Genomic DNA, 26,480 nt, shown 5'->3' with positions numbered 1-26,480 from the left:
ATCAAAATGTATTAAATAAATATATAAATTTTATTTACTTATCTAGTTTATCATTTTGTTCACACCAATGTCTAAGGCCACTACCATCTTGCCTTAACAAATGTGGAAAATACCACATCAATCCTGTTATTAAAGAATGTGGATCTCGAGTTCTTAATCCAAAATAAACTCCTGATCGATAAGTACCCCAATATCTATCTGGGATATCCAGTCCTGAGATTGTAACTAACTATCATTAACATATATAATTATATATTAGTTATATATAATATAATATAATTTATATATATATATAGTTTATATAGTTATAATTTATGTATATAATATAATAGTTTTAAATAATTTTTATAACAAACTAGAATAAAATTTTTAATAAAAATAAAAAAAAATAAATTTTTAGTCAAAACAAAATATTTATTATCTATTAGTTGAAAACTAATGGAATAAAAGTATAAAATATACCTTTTTTATATCATATGGAGTATTTACTCTTGTTTCTAAATATCCTTTATAACTAAACCAAGTAGCAATAGCAATACATAACACTGTAATGGAAATATTCAATATAGACATCTTAAATTTACTTTCTCTTTTTGAATTAATAGTTCTATTTTTTAATTTTGTAAATTTATCTTGTATTTTATTTTTTGCCATTCTATATATTCTAAAATTAAATCATAAATATTATTTTACAATAGTTTATTTTAAATACTATATTTATAATTTATAGGTTTTAAAAATATAAATCATTAAAAAAAATAATAATAAATTATTGAAAATAATAAATACCTCAATTAATAAAAAATATTTCTTATTATAACAGCAAAATTTTCATTATAATAAACAATAAATTAATTCTTAATTCATCGTTATATTCGATACATTTGTATTCTTACAGGTTATATTTGACCATGAGTTTTATCATATATTAAATAAAGATTGGAAAATGAAAAACATGTTAAAGAAACTATGCAAACAGATAAAGCTATTACATATTTTCATTAATTTTATCAACGAATGATAAAATGACTCCAATATAAATTTAAAAATAATATTACAAATTATTTATAAATTACATTAATTAATAATATTGTGTATTTTAATATATTAATTTTATTTTTATTAATATAATTAAATATTAATAAATTCATTAAATTATAAAATATGTTAAATAAATATAATATTATAATATTATGCATATTGTATTATAATATTAATATTATGAATTAAATAAAACTACTTTATTTAATGGTTTTATTTTTATTTATCCAATAGTTGAATATATTACAAATAAAACATAAACTATCAGATGATAATTATACTGGAGAGGAGCTTATAATTATACTGTTTATAATCGTGTGTATATATATATATATATATATATATATATATATATATATATTCATATATACATAATTTTCGTTAATAATATATAATATTATTATTGGAATATTGTTTAAATTTTCAAATGGGAATATTTGATATTAATTTTATAAGTTTAATTTAATTGCAATTTTTTTTAAATAATATTACTTTCCATCTGAATTTTAAATAAATATAGTATATGGTTAGATAAAATGGTTAGATAATAGAATGCATTATGATTGGAAGAATTTAATATTGGGATTAATAAATAGTTTGTTATAAGTTAAGACGCATGTAATTTGTTTACTTTTAGTATCTTAAACATTTTATATGTATGTATATTTGTTCTTAAAAATGTTGTTAAAACAATATTGTATATACAATATTAGTAATGTATAGATTTTCTTTAAATATTAAGAATAAACAATAAAATATTTTTTTTAAAGATATAACTGAAGTAAAAGTTTGAATAATTATTTTCTCTTAGTAGTTCACAACATATATTCGATAAAATATTTCACAGCCAATAGTATACATTAACTGCAACTTAAAAAAATAATACAGCTTATTTAATAATTATTATGTATCATTGTATTTATAATACTTTGTTTTAATAGTGAAACATTTTTACCAAATAATATATTTATTATATTTGTTTTCTATTATCTAAAATTAAAAAGATATAAATAATAAAATAATTAAAGAATGTTGATAAAGTATATTGTTATAAAAATCGTTATTTTATATAAAAGTATGTAACTTGATCCTTTGTTATAAAATTTTGTTATAAAATTATAATATAGAAAAGTAATAAAATAAATTAAAAAATTCACTAGAATTAATATTTAAAAAAAACCATAATATAAAAATCAAAACATTTATATGTACATAGGAATTTCATTAGCATAAAGTACAATATTAAAGTACAATGAACTATTCTATAATATTTTTTATAATTCTTATTATGTTACTTTTTTTATTAATAATTTTATAACAATAATAATACATTCTACATTAGTGTATATGATTCACCCTGACAACAATTCTGTTATAATTTTCTAATTCAGAAATTTTTTTCTTCTCTCTGAAAATTATTTAAAATTTATTTGTAAATTAATAAATATTATTTCTTTATTTCTAACCAAGAATAATAACAATGCAAATTTTTTTTTTGATTATTTTCCTGCAAATTTAACAATCTAAATTATTAATTATTTTTGTACATTACATTGCTTTTTTCTGAGCTAATATTAATATATTATCAACAAACATACTATATTGTTAATATTTACATAATAGGATTTAATCAATATGATTTTATAACAATTAAAATATATATTTTATAAGCATTTAAAAAAAACAATTATAAATAATAATTTTTAAATATAAATAACATACATAAATAACAACAATAGTTTTAATTTAAATAATTATCAGAAATATTTAAATGTTTTTAAATTTTGTTCTTTAAGTTTTGTTATTTTGTTTATTATATTTGTTGAATATTGTACTGAATGTTAATTGACTTATCTTATTATATTTGATGTAATGTATATATTAAAAATATTAAGAAATAATTGTCACACAAAGTAATTTATCCAAAAGTGAATTTTTAAATATATGCTTTTCTTAATATGCATATATAAATTATATACAATATAAATGCACATAAAAATGTACATAAAAAAATGATTGTGTTTAGCAATATAATATGTTTAAATTTGCTGATTTGTTTTATGGATTCATTATTTTTTTAAAAATATTATAAAGTTAATACTGTTGTTTATTTTTGTATAAGAAATTGTAATTGATAATAACATATATATAGATATATAAAATGTTGTTTATAAATTAATATTTAAATAATAACAAAAAATTGAAAATCATAAACAATATGTTTATATTGTTTGTAATTAGTTTACAGATTTTAGAGTATTTCTTTTTCATATATAGTGCTTCTAATTTTTGTACACACTTCCTATAATAGTGTGATTAAGCAAGTATTCTATCTATTATAAATCTCTCTTTACAAGTAATAACATATCTATATGACCATTGATAGAATTATATTATTTTTAAAATTATTTTAAAAATATAAAGTAATTGATAAAAAATATATATAATATTAGGTAAAACTATTAAAATAATTTTAATGATGTTAATTATTCATATAATTAAAATTATCTGAAATTATTAAAATATTCAAAATAATATTTATGAAATATGTTTAAAAAAATATATTTACAGAAAATTTTTTTAAATATAAATTAATAAAATCTCATCTTATTTAAATCTCATACAATATTACATATGAAAATAATAATGAAAATAAAATGAAAATAAAAATTAATAAATATTGCTCAATATTTATTTTAAGCAAATATTTGATATATGCATTGTTTAAAAAGTGATTATGTATACAAAAAAATAATATAGAATCTTGACCAATGTTTATCATATCTTTAAATGAACATATAGAATATACTAACATTTTTTCTTTGAAAATTAATATTTTAAATATTTTGATGTTAATATTGTTTATATGGAATTTCTTTATTTTATTTTATGACAATTGACGATATTACAACGCAAGAGGACAGGCGAATCAATACATTCTACTGTTGCATATCTCTTTAAAATATATTTTCATTATTTAAATTTTTAATTTGCAAACAATTTAAAAATATTTACATAAATTCTTAATAAATAGTTGATTTCATCTGGAGAAAAATTAAATTATTATAAATTATATTTTAGATATAAATTTCAAATAAATAGATGATATTAAATAATATAAATATTTATTTAAATAAAAAATAAAAATACTACATTTTCTTTAGAAATATGCAACATGTATTAACTGTAAGTAATGATTTACTTACAAATTAATGTACTGATTCGACTGACCAGTTGCGTTGATTACAGTTCATTTTCTCAAACTATCCTTACTACTTGCTCGGCTAGTTGAAGCTGTACTAGATTCTCCAGGACCACCAGTACCTCCTGCATCTCCATTAATACTGGATCCAGCAAGAGATGCTGTTGGTGTAACTGGAGCTGAGCGTCTTCTTACTTTAGTCAAAGCTTTATCTAATCGTTGTATAAACATATCCACGTCTGATTTCTTCATACCTAAAGCTGCAGCAGCAGTTAAATATGGTACTGGATAATTACTATTATGTGCTCCCCAACCTGATTTAAATGAAATGAATAAGAAATGAATTTCAAACTGTTATTCAAATACTAGTCACATATTTTTGGTCACATACCTTCAAATTTATGTGAAACAATATGTTTAGATTCTGTTGTTGTTATTACTCTTGTACCACTAACATTGCGAAGAAATAACATCAAACCTAACATTGTAACTTGCTTATTATCATGCTGATGACTTAAACATTGAAGAGTCATCCCTATTGATATAGGATTTCCTTTAGTATCTAGCAATCTTTCATCATGTCTTGCTGCTAATTTTCCAAGTTCTTCTTTTAAATATGAATACATTTCTTTACGTTGTGTTATTAATTGTTTATAACCCGCCATTCCTAAGCTTAATAATGTTATCATTACATCCATAATAGAGCTAGCACTTGCACGACCTGGATACATTTTTGATATGCGATCTAAAAGATTTTTGTCAAATGAACCAATAATTGCACCACCAACTGGCACTAGAAAGTTTTTATCTGTGCTTTGAACGAAAGCATCAACACGACCCTTACGCGATGCTTCTTGTATTAGATGCATACATCTTGTACTCTGTAAGCTGTAAAAAAATACTTTTTAAGTTTTTATTATAAAAGAATATTTTTTCTATATAAAATACTTAAAAAAATTGTTTATATGAACATACCCATATGCATTATTTATTAAATGAGGAATATTATATTGTGTACAAAGTGCTGCAATAGAATCAACAGAATCACATGCTCTAGGTGCAAAGCAACTAGTTGTTGTGAGTACACAAGCAACACTTTCACCTAAAGCTGCCATTTGAGATTCAAGTCTTTGCATATCTGTCTTCAATTCATCTCCAATTATTTTAGTTTCAATAACAATTGGTTCTAATCCAGCTGTGATTATTGATTTAAAGCTTGATTTTTGATCAATTCTAGGCCATAAAACATATTTAGCTCGTGGTCTATCCTGTTTAAATGTTAACATACATAACACCAAGCTCATACCAGTAGCCATTGGTGATAAAAAACAACCTGCTATACTTTTTACACCTATAATGAAAAGTATTATTTAATATTAGATAAAATTCAATAATCAGATAAAATTATTAAAGAGTTTAAATATTATAATTATATAATTAGTCTTACCCATATATCGAATAACTTCAAGTACTAAAGCATTTGTTAATTTATACATCAAGCTACTTCCTGCAGCTTTTGGTTGTACTTCTTCTAAATCACTTGATCTACCTATACCATGACCCATTCGAAAATGTCGCCTTGCAACAATGTTTGATATAATTCTTGCTTCACGTTCTCCAACACTACAATTAGAAGGAAAATTGTTGCTATCCATTTGTGATAAATCTGAGAGAAAAGCTTCTATTGTTGCATCATCCCAACCCTCTTCTGGCCATTTTTGCTATTTTAAGAAAATATTTATTAATATTATATAATAATATATAAATAATATATTATATTATAATTATTAATATAAAATATAGAATAAAATAAAATAGAAATACAATATAGTAGATAAAATAGAATAGAATATAAAATAGAATTAATAATTTTATATAAATTTTAAATAAAATCTTACATGTTCAATAAAATGTCTTATAAGATTTTCACGTGCTTTTTTTGCATTTAGACCTTGTTGTACATATGTTGAAGGAATAAGTCTTTCAGCCAAACTGAATGCTTGATTATTCATTTTCTTGATTTTTTTTAACTTTTTCAAATATTTAGGCCACAAATATTAGGAAGTTTGATGTCTTAGCACAGCATTGCTTTTAATAATATTAAATTATTAGAATATTTATTGAGTTATAGATAATAGGAATGAAATGTTCACTATATAATATAAAGAAATGATATATATTTTTATTAAAGTGTTGTTCTTTAATATACATAATGCTAACATAAGTTAACATAAGTATTTAATATATATTTGTAATAATATATAATATTGATTTCTTAATTATATTACACTTTAATTAAATATATTATTTAATGATTAATTTTCATAAACAAAAGGCAAAAATGAAGAAAATAAAACACAAATTTTTTACATAAAAATGAAATTTATTAGAATATTAAATATATAAATACAAAAAATTATTCATCATAACATATAAAAATTAATTACAAACAAAAAAATAATGTAAGTATTTAACTTAAAAAAAATATTGATCACATTTATATATCAATAAAATACTTACAATATAATATTATATAATTTTACAGAATATCACTAAAAATTAATTTTGTTTGAAAATATGAGAAATACATTTAAAATAGTTACAAACACATAAATACATTTTTGTTTCCTTATAAAAATTTAACAAATTTAACATAAAACCAATATATAGGTTATGTATTTTTATTATATTTGGAATAATAATTTTTATGAAGTAAAAAATATATAAATAACTATAATATCAATAATTATATAAAATAGTAAATAAATAAACCAATTGTTTTGAATATTGATACAATTTTATGAAATTGTTTAAAAAACAATAGAATAAAAAAATGGGTTGGGCTACGATGTAATTTATGACGATGCATTAATGACCATGCTCTACCTGACGCATTCCAAAGACTCCGAGCCATAATTTTATACGTGCATTCAACGAAATCGAATAAATATACACACGACCTGTATTGTGGTCATTCGGAATTGTCAGCAGGCAGATTGTTAGGTTATGTCGTGTCGAGGTCACTTAAATCGGATTAATTTTACGCAATAGAGAGAATGCAATGTAATTGTTTGATCAGAGGGATCTCAGCACTGCGTTTCAATTATTGTTAGTTGTACGATGTGTACCGCGGACGCGTGGAGAATTGCAAAAACTACGAATTACGAGATTTTACCTCGAATTATGGCATTCAGACGACAACGGACGGACGGGTTACACACGGCGCTACGAACGAATTCGTCCGTTGTCTTTGCAGGTCAAAACGATTCGTGTGCAACTTACAATTCAACTATTCAGCAGGTGCATCATTTATTGATAATCATGTATCTTCTTCTTTGTTCCCATTGAAATCATCGATCATCACACGCTGATATGAAAAATGGAAACGTAGTGCAGAACGATTTTTAAGTATGTTGTGTATATTTTATAAATTTTTGCAATAATTTAAAATTATTAATATATTATATAACATTATATATATATATATATATTTTTTAATATTTGTTATATTTTTGTAAAATATTTATTGCTTTTTTTATTTGATTATTTTAATATTTTATTATAGTTTAAGTATATATAGTTTATACTATGAAAATAGTTTATAGCAATATCATAAAGATAAAAATAGTAATAAAATACTTCTTTGTGTAAATTATTTAATTGTTAAATTATTTTGTTTATTGTTATTTAAATTTAAGCATTTTTTTTAAATATTTGTATTAATTTTGTAATATTTTGTATATATTTTGTAATAGCTTTGTAATATTTTATATTTAATTCCTTTTAAATTTTATATAATTAAATTTTAGTTTTTATAAAAACATTTGAATATTTTAATTTGGCGCCATTATATTTTTTTAAATATAAATAGTTTTCATGAATATCATGTAATTAATTTAAAATAAATTTTCATTATTAATAGATAATAAAAATTTATTTATTTTTATTTTAATTTCTATATGCTATTTTGTAAAAATATTTTTATTAATTACATGCATCATAATAATTATTTATATATTTTATTGCATTGCTAAATTATTTATTGTATAAAGAAAAAATTATTTTATTATATTAAAATAAAATACATATTTAATTTATATTTCTGTGCTATGATATTTACAATTCGTTTCGTATCAGTTCGAATAAAGTTAATTATATGTCATAAATATTCAATAAATCAAAATTAGTATAGGAATATTTTAAGTTTCTGCATTGGCATACCTGTGTAGCAAGTTACACTTTCAATGAATAGAACTTCGTGCGCGGTAGTTTGCATTATACCAATAGTGTTGGATTAGTACTCGAATGACAGGTTATCGTATCGTATCGTGTTAAATTTAAGTAAGAAAAATATTTTTAATTTGTCTGTCTATATTTATATAAAAAATTTAATTATACTAAATAAATTCTTTTATATTTCCGATAACGAATTAGATTAACAAATACAATATTTATGGTTGTATAATTTTTTTTGGCATTTTTTATAATAATTTACACAAATATTTTTTGTGATGACTTTTATTTTTATATTTCTGCATTAATAAATAATTTAATTACTGAAAATTGATATTTTTAGCTATTATGTATATATTATGTATTTTTATGAATTTTTGTAAAAAATAGTATGATTGATAATTATGATACTATTCAATATTATATATATTAGTTTATAATTTATTTTCATTATTTCTATTGTAATTAAATGCATTTTTTGTTATTTTTATTATTCAAAGATTTTTAATACTTATTATATTATATATTTACTATTAAATATTATAATAATTCTATTAAAATTAAATCAAAATTTCTTAAATAACAAACAATAAATAAAAATTTATTGAGATTAATGTTAATGAAAATTTAAAAAAATTGTTTTGGAAAATTAATAAATCCTTTTATTTCATTGTTTTTCAGTTAATCATGGAATTGGAAAATTGTAATTCTCATGGAGATCATATTTCTACTACACTTCAACATGAAAATGATCCTAGTGGAAATAAAAAATGGTATCGACAAGCTAGTCAAAGGTTAGTAAAATTAATCAAATTAATTTTTTATAAATTGTATATTTAATAAATGATAAAAATTTGTTAATACAACTTAAATAAAAAATTTATAAAAAAGAATCAAGACAGAATAATTTATTTAAAATATGTAAATATCAATTTTATATCTAAATTTTACTTATAAGTTATGATTATTTATAAGTTATGAAAAAAATTATTTCTATTTCATATAATTATAATATAAAAATATATAAGTACATATAATTATATATATATATATATATATATTATATATATATATTTTTCATTTCATCATTAATTATCTAAGTTTAATAATTAAAAAAAATTTAATTATTTAAATATTGAACAATAAATATAATAAAAAGTATAAGTATAATACTGAATTCTATATATTATTAATATTATTATTATAATTCAAATACTTTTATTCAAATATCATACGAGTTGCCTAAATCACAAAAAATTTACGATATTAAATTTTACGATATTTACAAAATCGTCAAGGCTATATGAACAACCTGTTAGAAACAGTTCGATCATATTACTCGAAAATAACTGATTCAGTTTTATACATATGTTTCTATTGCGATCGTGAATGCTATAAATTTTTATAAGCAAACTTGATATGTATTAATGTATTTCTCTATAATAATCTCGTTTCGACATAAGAATTGATTGGAATTGTTTAAAAATATTATATACAATATTTTTTTTGTACTTTTTTAATTTATCGAAATTTATAAATAATAGTAACATCTTATTGATAATAATAAGTTTTCTATTCTATTATAAAAGTTTTTGAATTATTTAACAAGAGACTAACATTTAAAAATTGAAAAATTTCTTTTCTATTTTTTTTATTATTTTATTTAAATAATAACTTAAGTATTTCTTCTATTTGTTTTCGAATACTGATTAATGTCAATATCTTTTTAAAATGCATATAGTATTTTATTAGATCATAGAAGATTTTTATGAAGCATTATTTTAATTTTGAATGAATAATATGCAACTTATATTTTAATTTATATATCTTATATAAAATTATAACAAAATATATCTTAAACAAAATTATAAAAAAATATATTTAATTATAATTAATATTATAATTATTATATATTAATAATTTAAGTATATTTGAAGTTTTTTAGTTTATAATAAAAAGTAATAAAATAATTTAAACGATAAATTATTAAAATTTTAAAGAATCTTATATAATTTATTAATCTATTGATTGAGAATCAAATGAAGATCAATTTTTTACCAAAATTTGTTACCTTCTTTTTCATTCATAAATAATAAAATAAGAAAACTATTTTATTTTCATTCGATTATTATAAGTTTTTGTGTATACTTTTCCTTTTAGCTTCCTATCATCATCATACGAATGACCCTAACAGCCTTCTTATCTTTGTTACTATTCTCGCCATATTTTGTTGTTTGCTTGCATGTAACGTAGCTGAAAATTTTCATTGTGCTCATTACATCGTTGTCATTCACACTAATCAGTTAACATAAATAACTTTGTCTCTTTCTCTGTTTTTCTTTTTTCGAATTGTCTTGTGATCGATTTCCAACAATTCAATCGACGCGTTATGAGTCGTGAAAATGTGGTTGATGTATCGAACAAAACTGGTAATTCTTTTCTGTTTCTATTCGTTAATATTCGTTTCTCTTATTGAACTTATACATACAGTACAACATACTGTGCACTTTTTATTGAATGATAAAATATAATATATTATTAATATTTCAATTAAAAAGAACGTTTATGTTTGTATTGATAATTTGTTAAATTTAAATTTCATAAAATTTCAATTTTCAGTTCAATTTTTGTTTTTTCATTTTTTATATTCTTAATTTTTTTACATGAATAGAATTTTAAATAGAGAAAAAATTGTTATTAATGCAAATCAAATTTTTTTAATAGTATTTTTATAGTTTTACACTTTTGTTCTACGATAAAGTTTCTTTGATCAGTAACTAGTGGTTTCGAATGTTCTGGAGCAGGGTATAAAGTCCGGTTCCCGGATGAGTCAAACATCTTTCATGTAGAACCCTTTCATCGATCGATGGTTTGCTTTTCTTTAAATCACAATATAACAATAACCAACAATCATAACGAACAAGATTTGGATAGTTACAATGAGGGTGGCCACGGCATACAAATAGATAAGCGTGAATTAGGTCACAGGTAAATTTTTTTTATTTTATTTTGATTCAAGTATATTATTTGAAGTATATAATGATTTGAGATTATATTATTATTTATGAATTTTATCAAAATAAAATTTTTATTAATGTTACTAATAATTATTACACAATGATTATCACAATTGTTTAAAGATTTTAAAGTTTTTTTGATAAAATTGTTAAATATTTATGAGAGGATCTCTCTCTCTCTCTCTCTCTCTCTCTCTCTCTCTCTCTCTCTCTCTCTCTCTTCTCTTCTCTTCTCTTCTCTTCTCTTTTCTTCTCTTCTCTTTTTTTCTTCCTTCTCCTTTACTCTTCTTTTTCTCCCTCCCACAAGTGTGATAATAATGCGCGCATGCGTATTTGCAATTATTTGTAATCGCAATCATCTATAAGATGTTTAAACAAATGTTAATACTTTTTAGAATATAAAATTTTAACATGTTTTCATTTATTAATTTTTATTTATATATATATATATATATATAAATAGAGGAGATATTTTTCATTTCATCTATAATCTATATTTTACATATGTAGCTTCTTCTTACTGCAATGCAGATATTAACTCTAGATCATAAAATAATCTATAGTATCTTTATAAATTTATATTTAAGCAAGATATTATTATTTTCAAATAATTGAAATTTTTCCATCATTACTTAAAAAAATTTAAAATATATAATTTATTCTAAAATATATAACAAGAATTATTAAAATGTAATATTAATTTTATATATTAATATGATATAAAAATTCCTTGTTTAAGTTATTTTTTATCATTGTCAAAATATTTGGTACATATATATATACGTACATATGTCTAAACAGATTATTTATTATTATTATCTATCCTTTTTATCGTTTGCAATGACATTTATGAAATTTATTCGAATTCCACATTTTATCTACAGAAATTTCCTTTGTTCCAATGTGTTCATTTCTGTGTCTTCAACAATGATATCATTCGATTCGAATTAATTATTTTATTGCACGCAATCCTTCATTTTAGTTTTTAATAATTCACAAGTTTGAAATATAAAAAATTGAATTTTGTAAATCAATCAATTAAAAATTAAATAATATGGCGAAATATTTATTAAATTTTATTTAATAATATTTAATTGCAATTTTGCTAATATATTTTAAATGCATCATATAAGATTTAAAAACATTGATATAAATAGTTAAAAAACTATCATATGAAATATTTATTGAAGATATAAAAATGAAAATTGATTGATTAAAAATTAAATTAATTAAAATTAATTAAAAAGAAAAGAGACTTAAAAATATAAAAGAAGTAATTGATAATATAATATTTTTAATCTCGATTAGATTATAAAAATAAAATTTTAATTTTAATTAAGTTTATTTACTTCCTTTATTGTTTAAATTCTTTTTTAAATATTTCCAAATATGCCATTAGTATGTTTCAAATTTTAAAGCGTTAGATAATATTTGATAGAATTATGAAATTTGAAAAGGAGATTTGAAGCTTAAATAATATTCATTGAAACAAAGAAGAAACAGTCCTTTTCGTATTATGTTTTATATATTAGTTCTTCGACTATGTTAAAATTTTCTTTTTATGTCGTGACTTATATTAGTTCTTCGAATATGTTACAAACATAAACATAATACATATTTAGGAGAAAGAAATTTTCATATATTTTTTGTAAAACCCTCGAAATATAATAAAATGAATAAAAAATGATCCACTGATAGATTCAAATTTAAATATTTTAATTTTTGTGTTATTTAATTAATATTATTATTGACATTTAAATTAATTGATTTAAAAATAACTCAATTATCAAATCGCAAGGAATAAACATGCTAATTCGTACATAGTTAATTCGTATATTTTTGAAGGGTTATTCTAAAGGACAAAATAAACACAAAAATAGAAGTATAAAAATTTCAATGAATCTTATTTCTTAATATAAAAACATTTTTAATATAAAAATTTGATATTAGATAAAAGTGAAATGTAATAAAAATTATCTCATTCTATTTTTATCTCGCTTCTAACGTAAATTAATTATAACGTAATTTAATTAATTATAATTTAATAAATATTTATTTTTTATGTATTAAGTTTTGTGTTTGTTTTAATATTTACTCAATGTTGTTTTAATATTTAATCAATCTGATCCTGCAATGTGGAATATATAGCTGAATCAAATTTTTAATATTATAATATATTATTAATATTATAATATAGCAGCTTTATTATTTTTCATTGAATATAAAAACATTTTGACAAATCCATTTTACAATGAATTTGTATAAAGAACTTAAATAAATTTGTTTGTTTATTTTGTATGACTTATTTATTAATCATTTGGATTATTTTGAAATTATATTTCTTCAAGTTATTCAAAAGTGTTACTTATGCGTTTGTTGTCACGTTTGCCGTAAACTATAAATGACTCACGATACCAACAAAAGTTTCAAAAGTAAAAGTAAACAAAGAAAAATGTTGCTGGTGAATTTATATATTAAATAAATTATAAATTATTAAAATTATAAATTATTAATATACTAATTATTAATTGTATAATAATATAAAACATTAGGAAAAAGAATTTTAGCGATGTTTTATATTTATTATTATATATTATAAATTTATAATTATATTTTTTACATAGATAATTTATATCTTTTAGAAAATCTTAAAAAATCTATCATATCATTATTTGTTTAAATAATAACTTTTATTACATAATAAGATCTTGAATTAAAGAATTAATAGCGGCACTGATTGATACAATGGCATACAAGGTCATATAGTAGTATTTTAATTTTTTTCAATAGAAATTAAATATATTATATTATCTTAAACTTTTTTCAAATTTAATTTTTATTTAGATATTTAAATAATAAATAAATTTTAAGATTTGATTGATTTACTATTTATTTTATTATGTTCTGAAAAATAGATATATTAATATTTAAAATTAATAATCTTATAATGTTTTTTAAAATTTGAAATTAAACTATAGATTTTATAAAATAATTTTAAAAATATTAAAATGTCAGAAATTTGTCATAAATATTAGTCCAGTATAAGTTGAATTTAAATATTATAATCTCTCATGTTCGAGTTTCCAAAAATAATTTTTTAATAATTATATAATTGCTAAAAACATTTTTGAAAGTTTATAAGAATTTCATTTTATAATTCATTTTAAAATAACATTTTATAATTTCATTTTATAATAACAAATTAAAATACTAAAAAAAAATGTTTACAAATAAAAAAATATTAAAATTACAAGGAAGACATTAAAATTTGAAATTGAAAGGATATTTTGGTAAAAAAATAAAATTTTTTATATCATAAATATTTATATTATCTAAATATAATAATAAATATTTATTCAAATCTAAATATAAAACATCGAAATGTAAATGCAATTTATTAAAAAAAAATTCGAAAATATTGAAAAAAAGTGATTTAAATTAAATATGATGTATCTGTTTATTATTGATATTATTGAGAGCAAATCGTTGTTCGAACAAAGCAAAAGGCAATGGGTAAATGCGCTTTTAGTTATGTTTAGAATTTAATTTTAGCTAGCATCTAAGTAGACGAACGTGTGCGCACGTATCACGATTTAAATAGTGATCTTGATTTCGAACCGTATGAAACAATTTTATCGATAACAATATTAAAAAAGAAAATTTTATGATATGATATATTGCAGCAATTCACTATTATTAATCGTTAATTTTCTTGATTTTCTTGTTTATCAAGATATTACGTGTTCAATGAAAGAAACTTATTATTATTTTTTTTTATTTTTATTTTATTATATTTCTTTAAGTTTTAGAATATATGTAGAAATTATAGAAAATTTTCTTTTTTTAATCTATTTATTCAATAAGTTTTATTTTTCAATAAGACAATTTTTTTGTTTAATTATTATTTATTCTTATTTGAAATAAAATATCATGAAATTTTATTATATTCATTTTATTATATAATATTGTTTAATTGCAAATAATACAATAAAATTTAAGATAAAGATGTTTAAGTTCTCTCTAAAAATATACAACATTAATATAAGTTCTTTGAATCTATTAAAAAATATTTCTTTTATTTTTATCAAGAAATAATTTATTTCCATGACAAGTTTTTTACGGAAATTTCTTAAATTTAATGATTTGATCTTTTTTTTTTTTTTTTTTGAATATACGATATAGACAATGAATAAATAGAATGAAAGTATAAATGATATACAGCTTAATGGAAATTTATGTATATATACATGAATCTTCGAGCAATGCTTGACCGACTTAGCCAAAAGTCGATAACATGAAATAAGTAGCAAAAGAAATTCAGTTAGAATAATTAAAAATTGTACTAAATTGCATTCAATTTATAGTTTTTATGGTGGTCATAAATCTTGTTTAATTTCTTTCAAATTCGAATATATATATGAGGATTCATTTTTCTATTATTTTGATAGAATATATTGAATTTTCTCTCTTTTTTCTTTTATATAAAAAATTCATGTTCTTATTCATATCCACAATATTAATAATAATATTGTGTTAATATACTTTATCATATGCTGATAAATGAAAAACTGGATCTTTTCTTGAAAATATAGAGAAAATTAAATACGATTATCGATATTCTACATGTATGGATAGAAATTTTAATAAAAATAAGATTATATCTATAAATGAAACACAAGTTAAAACGATCATATAAGTGTGATAACAAATGTACAATATTTATACAATATATTTTATTTGTTTAATAAAATAAAATTATTAATAAAATTTGATTTCAATAAAATAAAGCACATGGTTAATATCTATCATGACTGGATTATAAATATTCTGCAAAAATTATTGATAATACATAGGCAAAATATTGTTCATAAATTTATCTGATTTTAAGTCATAAATATAAAAAATTTATATATATTCTTAATTAAAATATTATAATAATATAATTAATTCTTTCAATTTTTTTTTAAATATTTCATTATTTTATTATTTTGATATTATTTTTTTATATATTATTCTACTTCTTAAATTTTATTATTATTTCTAATTATAAATATTTAGCTTAATAAATAAAAGTTTTATGATATGACATTTGAAGAATTAAAAATTATATTATTAATAAAAAATGATATAATAAATAAACGAAATTTTGAAAACATTTATAATACTAAATAAAAATATAAATTTACTTTTGAAAATAAAATAACTTTTTTTGGACTTTTAAACCACTTAAATTTTTTCGAAAAGTTAAAAAAATTAATTTATTTATACATGACATTTATTATATGTTATAAAAAAATTTTTAAAAAGTTGCAATTCATCGGAATTACGAAAAAAATAATAAATATTGTATTTTACTACTTTCTTATCTAAAATAAGAATTAAAAAGATAAGTTCGAACTGATTGAGATATATATCTCACTTATATGTTGAAATTTTCATCAATTTGCTATTAATTTGTTATCAATTATAAATAATTAAAAATAGTGAAAATCGCAAGACTTTCGTAATAAAATTTTTTCTAAAAGATTTTTACATTTTTTAATGTAACCAATTTTTATGAAATTTTATATATAATTAATATAACTTTGCAAAATGTATATTTCAATTTTTGTATTGTTATTTTTTTCATGATTTTGATTAATTGTAATTGTAACTAATAATTTTTAAAAACAACATTAATAATTTTTTTAAAAAAAATTTTTATACATTATGTAATAAAAAAAAATTATTTTGTTTTAATTACATTTTCGTTCGCTCTTATTTATCATATAAATGGTCGATCATATAAATGGTTTAAATTACTCAAGAAACAAAATTTTTTTAAGAATTAATTATCAAGAAAATCTTTTGTTTATCGAATGACATATTAATCCGAATATTTTATAGACATTTTGCATATAAATTATATTTATAAAATTTTGATAATTTTTAAATAAATGAAATGAATAAATTTGTATTATACAAAATTGCAAGTGATATTTTACAAAACAAAATAGAAGTTTTTTTATGAAAAATGACACATTTACTGTAAATTGATGATTATAGAGGAATTTTATAGCTAATAAATATATAAAAATTTAAAAAAATCGAAACATACACATATCATTTTTGACTATTTTTTAAACAAATTTTTATCCTATATTTATATTAAATTTAATTATGCTATAATATTATATTGTAATGTACATATTATAATATCTATATTAAAAATATTTTAAAAATAATATTATTAAAATGCAAATTATTATTATATAATAATGATAAAGAACAGTTCATAGTTCATTTTTGGCACGAATCACGCTTCATTTTATTCTCAAATATGAGGCAACGTAAATAAGTATGACCATGAAATTTTAATTACAACGACATTTAATCCTATTTTAAGCGTGTTTCTTTATATTCGTTATACATCACTAGAGAAATATTCATATATTATAAGTAGTAATTATAGTACTATAGTAACTGAAATGGACTGAATTTTTGTTCTGATGAATTAATTTTTATCTACGCATATTACTATATTACTCGTTATTACGTTACTTGCTAAGTCAAGAATCAGTTGACGTTCGATCATCGAACGGATCAGATCGTAGTTTTCTGTCACGCGACTTTCACGTGCATTTTATATTAATAAAAGTGACTTTTTTAGTGTTTCATAAATAACAATACAATAATACAAATATATATACAATTGTGTTTAAAGTATTATATGATATTTTTTTTAAAAAAAATCAGTGAATTAAAAAGATTAGGATTAATAAAATTATTAGATAATTATAATTAAAGTTAATTACCTTTGAAATATAAACACTAACAACACGGTAAACAGATACTATATAAAATATGCATGTCGATAACATAATTATACTATTATTATATTATAATTATATATATTATAATATATATATATTATAATTAAAGTTAATTACCTTTGAAATATAAACACTAACAACACGGTAAACAGATACTATATAAAATATGCATGTCGATAACATAATTGTACTATTTATATTAATAAAATTAATAAAGTTAATAAATAAATAAAGTTAATTAAGTATATAAAATTTATAATATAGATTTAAAATAAATCCATATGTTGATTTTGATTGATTATTGAATCAAACCAATAAAAATTATAATAATTAATTATTACATGCTTGTTTTATAAAATAAAATAATTTTATTTTTTTAGAGTTAATATTATCTACATATTATAATGTATTATAATATATAATTATTCTTTTTATTTCAAATTTCAGGCATCCCATAATTTATCAAAATTATGTAAAGTAAAATTTCTAAAAATAAAATTTTTAGAAGAAAAAAAAATTATGATCTGAATAAATGATTAAAATTTATTAAATTACTAAAATATATTTAATAGAATATTTAATTTTTATTTTTTTAATTTTTAAATTGATCGTAATGTATCCTCTAAGAAATAGTAACTAAATCACGTCATTAAGTATACATATATACATTCTTAAATTTGAATGGAATAGAACTTTCGATCTTCAAAAGACACGTTTAAGCAAGATAATATGGATAAATAGCATTAGTGAAATTAGTTGCTTTAGATATCGCTTGTTGGAATAATACATTCAATGCACCATTGACATTCAACATACAATTACAATATCGCTATATAAATCGCTATATAATCTACAAATGATTAATATATATTTTTTTTATCAATTAATGATAACATTAACTTATTTTTCATTATAATATTATCAATAATGATATACGTATATTTATAATAAATATATTGATCTCGATATCATTTAAACTTGAACTGTTGTGAATTATTAAAAAAAAAATTCGGTAATTCAAAAATATTTTTTTACGATGAAATTTGTATTAATGTTTTTGTTAATGTTTCGATTTGTTCTTAATATACTTTTTAGTATACTATAATATTACATATTTCATTATTTTACTTATGAAACTAATTGGAGTAATAAATTATTTTGATTAAAATAACTAATAATTTTCAAAGAAAATGCGTATTTTTAAAAATAAAATTACAACATTTTTTATTCTACAATTTAATAGGGAAAATAAGCAATTTATTGTATTCAATATATTTTTACAAAATCAATATGTTATGTCAATTTATATTTATAAATATTTTGACGTACATATAACAAAAATCGTAGATAGAAAACAATAGCAAGAATAACAAATTAGTTATGCTACGATTAAGAAAGAAAATAAATGTCGTGAAAATTTACAAAATCAAAATTAAATATCTTATTTTCGTTAAATTCATTAAGCTTTCCGTACATTCATTTTATCGATTCCCATTCTATCGAAGCTGTTATTACCGACTAACAGGTACGCATATCGATCACGAGGTGCTGATGATTATTTGAAAATAGCACAAAATGTGGCTGAAGGATGTGAATGATGACGTCTTACCGGCTGCGATTTTCGTGAACTCGCGAAGCTGCGTCCAAAACGAGTAAGTTCCTCGTTTTTTCTCTTGTGTTAGAAAAAATTGATTATAATTCAGATCAGCTGATAAATTATCTTATATTTCTGTCATACAAGAAATAATAACATAAAATTAGTATATGATTTAAAAGTAAACGTGGTATATTATTATGTCAATATCTGTTATTTATTTTGAAAATAAATCACCCGAAAATTCAATAATTAGAAGTAAATCAGTTAATATTTAATATTCAGGAATTAATATCGATATCTATAAGAATCAATAGCAAGATTCGATCTAATAAAATTTGGATCGATGAATAATATTATTAAAAATATTTTATATAATTAAATTTTAAAGAATTGATTTGTCAATACATATTTTTCATGATATAAAAAATTCTAAAATTAATATTTCAATCTTTTTTTGTTGCATTAACAATTTATCATTCATTTTGATTAAATGTGCAAAGTTGAAATTATGAATCTGATATAAATTGATGCGATTATTGACCGGATAACATCTATCATTCTTTTCATAAATGAAACTGATGGGTATAATAAATCTTTTCCTGTCTTATTTATTCAACATAATATATGTCATCTATTTTTATATATATTATCGATATTTTTATAAATTTTATAAACAAATATTATTTTCTTAAAATATAATATATAAATTTTGAATTTTAATTCTAAATTTTATATATATACTTTTATACTTCTGACATAAATATATATATTTTTTAAAGATTATAGTTATATATAGGCAACATCATAGTTTCATCTTATTTTTTATATATAATAAAAAATTTACATTTTATATAAAAAAAATATTTAAAATAAATTACAATATTTATAATATTTATTTATTTAAAATAAAAATAAATCGAATACGTCAAAGTATTAAAAAAAAATAGAAAGATTTAATAAGATATGCAAAATACTAAATAATAAAATAATCAATGAAAAACTTTTATTTTATTTTAAATAAAAAATATTTGCAATAATAATAACAATTGAAATAAAATATTCTTAACCTTTAAATATATATTCTTATTTAAACTTTAAATATAATCTTGTTTAAAAATATAAAATATTTTATTATAATATATAAAAATTTTTATTTGAAAAAAAAAAGACATGAATAATATGGATATGAATTCAAAAGATATAAGGAAAATAAGCGATTCCGATATAATGAAGATACCGCGCGATATGATAAAGATAATATTTTTTGAAGGAGAGGTTCCAGAAATATTGCTTAAAGCTCGAGAAATTGCGGTAAACAGGTAATCGTAAATATATTAATAAATAGAGTCTTAAAAAATTCGATTTTTTAATAAAAAAATTAATTTTTTAAATATATATTTTACATGAAAAAACTTTCATTTTTCTATTAATTAATAAATAATTTTTATAATTGGATTATAAAAAATTAATTAAAAATATATTTTTTATATTTTTAAAAATAAATATTTTTAATTGATTGTTTATATTTTGTTGTAAATATAATTGCGTAAAAATAGAGAAACAAATAATTAAAATTTATTATTATTTACTTCTGTTGCAGAATTTTTGTGAATCGTAGCCTTCATTTAGAAAATATCAAGTTTTATGGCTTCGACATGGATTATACTTTGGCAGGTACATAATATTTAATTGTGATAATGTGAAGTGTATGAATAGTATATTAATATTTTTGTATAATTTAATAAAAAGAATTGCATAATGTATTTTAGAATACAAATCACCAGAGTACGAACAATTGGGTTTTACATTGTTGAAAGATCGTCTAGTATCTCTGGGATATCCAGAAGAAATTAAAGCATTTGAGTATGATCCTAGTTTTCCGGTACGAGGACTATGGTTCGATAGTCTTTATGGAAATCTTCTTAAAGTGGATGCTTATGGAAATATCTTAGTTTGCGTTCACGGTTTTGAATTTTTGAAACAGTAAGAATAACATTTCGAATATCAATTATCTTATTTCTAATTTTTAAAAATGAATATTTAAAATATTTTTTTCTATGTTCCAGTTCACAAGTATATGAGCTTTATCCGAATAAATTTTTACAATTAGATGAATCTAGAGTATATGTGCTCAATACACTATTCAATCTTCCCGAATCATATTTATTAGCATGTTTGATAGATTTTTTTACAAATTCGCGGCAATACATACCAGACAGAACAGGGGTAAAAGAAGGAGAACTTACGATGACTTTCAAAAGCATATTCCAAGATGTTCGAAACGCTGTAGATTGGATACATCTTCACGGTAATTTAAAAACAAAAACAATGGAAAATTTAGATCTATATGTGAAGAAAGACAGGAGACTACCAATGTTTCTTAATAGGATTAGAGAAAGCGGGGCAAAAATATTTCTCTTAACAAATAGCGAATACGTTTTTACTAATAAAATTATGACTTATCTCTTCGATTTTCCACATGGTGCAAAGGTATACATTTTAATATAAAATATAAAAAATCTATTTTTTAATAGATAATAGAGATAGAAATGGATTAATGAGATGTATCTTTCATTTTTAAGCCTGATGAACCTCATAGAAATTGGAAAACATATTTTGATACTATAGTAGTAGATGCTAGGAAACCACTATTTTTTGGTGAAGGTACAATTTTGCGACAAGTAGATACTAAAACTGGAGCTCTAAAACTTGGCACGCACAAAGGTCCACTCCATACAGGTAAATTTAAAGTTTTAATATATTGTTTATATATTATAATAAAATTAATATTATATTTTAACATAAGATTGTAATAAAATATGGATTTTATCTTCTATAGGAGAAGTTTATTCAGGAGGCTCGTGTGATGTATTCACCGAATTAATAGGTGCAAAAGGCAAAGATGTATTATATATTGGTGATCATATTTTCGGTGATATCTTAAAAAGTAAAAAGATTAGAGGATGGAGAACATTTTTAGTAGTACCTGAACTTGTACAAGAACTTCACGTTTGGACCGATAAATGTCAATTATTTGCTGAATTACAAAACTTAGATGTTATGTTAGGTGAAATGTACAAGTAAGAAAAAAATTATTATTAAACATTAATAATAACTTTTATGAATAATACTTTTTTTTTTTATAGAAATTTAGATAGTAGTACAAAAGAAAAACCAGATATTTCCAAGCTACGAACATCTATAAGAGATGTTACCCACAAAATGGATTTAGCTTACGGAATGATGGGTTCATTATTTCGTAGCGGGAGTAGACAAACTTTTTTCAGTAGTCAAGTTGTAAGGTATGCTGATCTTTATGCAGCAACTTTCTTAAACCTTATATATTATCCATTCTCGTATATGTTTCGAGCTCCTGCTATGTTGGTAAGTTAATTAAAAATGTTTTCTTTTATAACTTATTAATTTTTAAGTATTTTTTTTTTATTGAATATTTATAATTAATTCTAATATTAAGATGCCTCATGAGAGTACAGTAGCTCATGAACAAAGATTTGTTATGGAAACACCAATGATTAGTCGATCTCGAACATCTAAGCTTAATGATGAAGAAGAAGAACAGAATAATCCTACCGTATGTAAACTCTAAGAGTTTCTTTTTTGATATACATATATATATGTATATATATATATATATGGAATGCAATTATAAATGTCAATGTTATTAATTATTAGAAAACTTTGTATGTGGATTGTCCCAGTAATCAAATACCTCATGCAAGGCCTGAAACACCACGTAATGTGACGCATACACATGATGAAGATTGTAGTGATGAGGATAGTGATTCACAAAAAGCAAACCATGTAAGATCATGTACAAGGAACTCTAATTGTAAATGAATTATTTTTACTATTGTTTGTTTTGATTATATTTGTTCCTTCGCTCTCATTTAACAATATTACAGAAGGATTGAATACAATCCTAATACATAAATATTTGTTTAAAATTCAAATCATAGAATAATAATTTTCTATTATATTTCATTCCTTTATAACAAAAATTATCACATAATTTTCATTATATTGCATGAAATATTAATGAATTTATCCGTCTTTTTTTTTTAATAATGTAATAATATTTATATATACATATATATTTCAGAATGAGTATAATATTATATGCAAGTATATAATATTAATATGTGGAAAGTAAAGTTACTATCATATAAAAATTTACAAAATGCAATATGAATTAATAAAGTAATATAAAATATATATGAAAATAATTAGGTATTCATATACAAGTTATAAATTAATATAATATTAGAACTTAGAAATTAATCAAATAGAACAAATAGAACACAAGTTATTCATTCTTTTATATCAATAACAAATTTTTGATAAAGAATAAAAATAATAATAAATTGACATATTAAGTATTAATATGACATAAATAATTTTTTTTAATTATATTCTTCAAATGTGCAATTCTTACAGAAATTGGTATTCATAGAAATATGAAAAATATTTGCAATACAGAAAAAAAAAGTAAAAAAATTGAACTTATTAATCTTGAAGAGTTAAATTTATCAATCTTGTTATGTGTTGTAAATAATAAGTATTATTATATATATTGAAAATAATATAATAATGTAAATTGGAATATTAGGATAAACTTTTTATATTAAATTTTATTGATTTTATTATTTATAATAAGATTGATATAAAAAAATTCAAAATAATGAATTATTATTAATTTTTTCTTGTATAGTTGAATGTAAAATTATATATATTTAATATCTTTTAATTTTTTTGTAAGTCATAATAAAGATATTAGATTATTTTGAAAAAATAAAGCAATATTCCTTATATATACAAATTAAAAAAACAAAATAATTTTTATAAGTTATAAATATTAGATAGATATTTTATTTTATGATTTTAATTATAAAATAAAATTTCAATTTATATTATCTGTTAATGGAATAAATATATCAACAATGATAAAAAAAATAAAAATTGTATTCAAATTGTACAATTTATTTCATTATCAATAATGTATATATCATGAATATTGTTAAGAATTTTTGACTGCAATACAAATAAATAATTGTATTTATTTATTATACAATATATATGTATATGTATAAATATACACATTATCTGGTGCTAGATTTTTTCATACTTTTAATGTAAGTAAAAATGAACAATAGCTATTTTGTGTGTAAAAATTAAAAAATATGTATACTGATAAACCTTGTTATTATGCTGGTAAAATATGAATTATATGTATCACTTGAAATAAAAATATGATAATTATAATTGTTATATTTATTTGAAAATGAATTTAACTTTTTTTTGTATATATAGAAATTCTTATATTTTTTTTAAACAATATCTATAACAAAAATTAATTTTATAGATATTGCTAATATAATTTTAATTATTAAAATAAATTGTTTTTTAGATTAATAGATCTGCTAAATATTCTTCGAATTCTTCCTCTCTTGTTTTTTCCAAATCTTCAATTGGTTTTTCTTTCCAAATTTTAGATTCATCTTTCTCTTCAATTGATTTTTCAATATTATTTATAGCTTTATTCTCTTCAATTTTAACTGTAGAAGTACTAGGTGTATTATTAGATGTTTCTATATTTGTTCCTAATCTTTTTAATATTTTATGTTTTTTTGCTTCTCTCTTTTGAGATCTATAATTCAACTTTATGGAACATTCAGGACACAATCCTTAAAATTTATATTAATAATGAATCTATATTTCATCTATATTTTTATATTTTAGATATAGGATTTTTGAATAAATTGAAATAACTTACTTAATTTGACAAGAGCATTCTTTTTTTGACCATGCTCTATATAACCAAAATTTACTTCCCAAGATTTAAGTTGTTCCTTATTTTTACATTTTTTATTTCCACATTCAAATTGTCCTTTACCAATGATAACTTCTTTTTCTGTCCTCCATCTTAAAGCAACCTGTTTAATATTAATCTTTAGAATTAAATTTAAAAACATTTTATTATATTATATTAAATCTATATAATTTACCTTGTTTTGCTTATAATATGTTAAATCTGCTATACAATATTCTTTAAATAATTTATCATAATATTTCTTTGCCAAACGAGCACCCCATGTATTTGGTTCATCTTTATCCTGATCCCATAAAAATCTATGGTTTTCTTTAATAACATCATAGTCTGTCTTGTCTCGGGACCTCGAAACACAGGCCGAAACGTCAAGAGCTGCTTGTTTTAGAGTTTACAAAGCTGTCATTTCTTTATCGTTTATTTTTATATTATATGTATTTTTTTAATATTTGAATATATTTTTTATTATATTTTTATATTTTGAATCAATATAGATAAAAAAATATTAATTTATATGCAAATTATACAATATGGTTATGATTTAAATAACGATATAAAAATATATGAAATCAAATTAAAAAATTTAACATACGTGTCTCGTTCTAAAGATGATACCGAACCTCCATACAATGTAAAATAGTCATTAATAAGTTTTTTATGTCTATCATAAGCTGATAAATATGAATAAGCCGGAAACATGTTTTCTTCTTATAAAACTGCTTTTATTTCAAAT

General features: G+C 20.0%; 3 protein-coding genes across 16 annotated transcripts in view; 1 reads left to right on the top strand and 2 right to left on the bottom strand.

Moving 5' to 3' along the window:
- Window positions 1–7,666, bottom strand: part of LOC107997996 (uncharacterized) — a 10,415-nt gene extending 2,749 nt beyond the window's left edge. Inside the window, exons 1-8 of one of the 3 annotated variants that reach the window (XM_062085631.1) lie at window positions 7,526–7,666; window positions 6,142–6,331; window positions 5,691–5,964; window positions 5,219–5,594; window positions 4,635–5,131; window positions 4,315–4,557; window positions 463–545; window positions 39–229 (exon numbers count right to left, since the gene is read on the bottom strand). In XM_062085631.1, the coding sequence (XP_061941615.1) occupies window positions 39–229; window positions 463–545; window positions 4,315–4,557; window positions 4,635–5,131; window positions 5,219–5,594; window positions 5,691–5,964; window positions 6,142–6,255 (1,778 nt within the window). In that variant the 5' untranslated portion in view covers window positions 6,256–6,331; window positions 7,526–7,666. Of the gene's footprint in view, window positions 1–38; window positions 230–462; window positions 665–789; window positions 4,279–4,314; window positions 4,558–4,634; window positions 5,132–5,218; window positions 5,595–5,690; window positions 5,965–6,141; window positions 6,332–7,129; window positions 7,272–7,525 lie in introns of those variants that run through there. The other 2 variants (XM_062085630.1, XM_062085632.1) reach the window with 2 other exon arrangements.
- Window positions 1–25,182, top strand: part of LOC107993438 (cytosolic purine 5'-nucleotidase) — a 26,610-nt gene extending 1,428 nt beyond the window's left edge. The window contains exons 1-11 of one of the 12 annotated variants that reach the window (XM_062085645.1): window positions 9,152–9,270; window positions 11,281–11,464; window positions 19,831–19,957; window positions 21,503–21,576; window positions 21,672–21,885; window positions 21,969–22,392; window positions 22,485–22,641; window positions 22,742–22,982; window positions 23,049–23,286; window positions 23,378–23,494; window positions 23,596–25,182. In XM_062085645.1, coding sequence (XP_061941629.1) covers window positions 19,881–19,957; window positions 21,503–21,576; window positions 21,672–21,885; window positions 21,969–22,392; window positions 22,485–22,641; window positions 22,742–22,982; window positions 23,049–23,286; window positions 23,378–23,494; window positions 23,596–23,760 — 1,707 coding nt within the window. In that variant the 5' untranslated portion in view covers window positions 9,152–9,270; window positions 11,281–11,464; window positions 19,831–19,880 and the 3' untranslated portion in view covers window positions 23,761–25,182. Of the gene's footprint in view, window positions 1–7,363; window positions 7,544–8,455; window positions 8,585–9,151; window positions 9,271–10,730; window positions 10,906–11,280; window positions 11,465–18,028; window positions 18,450–19,259; window positions 19,318–19,810; window positions 19,958–21,070; window positions 21,222–21,502; window positions 21,577–21,671; window positions 21,886–21,968; window positions 22,393–22,484; window positions 22,642–22,741; window positions 22,983–23,048; window positions 23,287–23,377; window positions 23,495–23,595 lie in introns of those variants that run through there. The other 11 variants (XM_062085637.1, XM_062085642.1, XM_062085646.1 and 8 more) reach the window with 11 other exon arrangements.
- Window positions 25,177–26,480, bottom strand: LOC107993439 (protein FRA10AC1). Its single transcript, XM_062085655.1, has 4 exons — window positions 26,340–26,480; window positions 25,926–26,094; window positions 25,694–25,853; window positions 25,177–25,604 (listed from the first exon to the last, which is right to left on the bottom strand). The coding sequence occupies exons 1-4, from the start codon at window positions 26,444–26,446 to the stop codon at window positions 25,324–25,326; spliced, it is 717 nt and encodes a 238-aa protein (XP_061941639.1). The 5' UTR covers window positions 26,447–26,480; the 3' UTR covers window positions 25,177–25,323.

The sequence above is a fragment of the Apis cerana genome, linkage group LG15 (assembly GCF_029169275.1).
Source record: "Apis cerana isolate GH-2021 linkage group LG15, AcerK_1.0, whole genome shotgun sequence".
Classification (NCBI taxonomy): domain Eukaryota; kingdom Metazoa; phylum Arthropoda; class Insecta; order Hymenoptera; family Apidae; genus Apis; species Apis cerana.
This window is presented reverse-complemented; position numbering and strand designations above follow the sequence as displayed.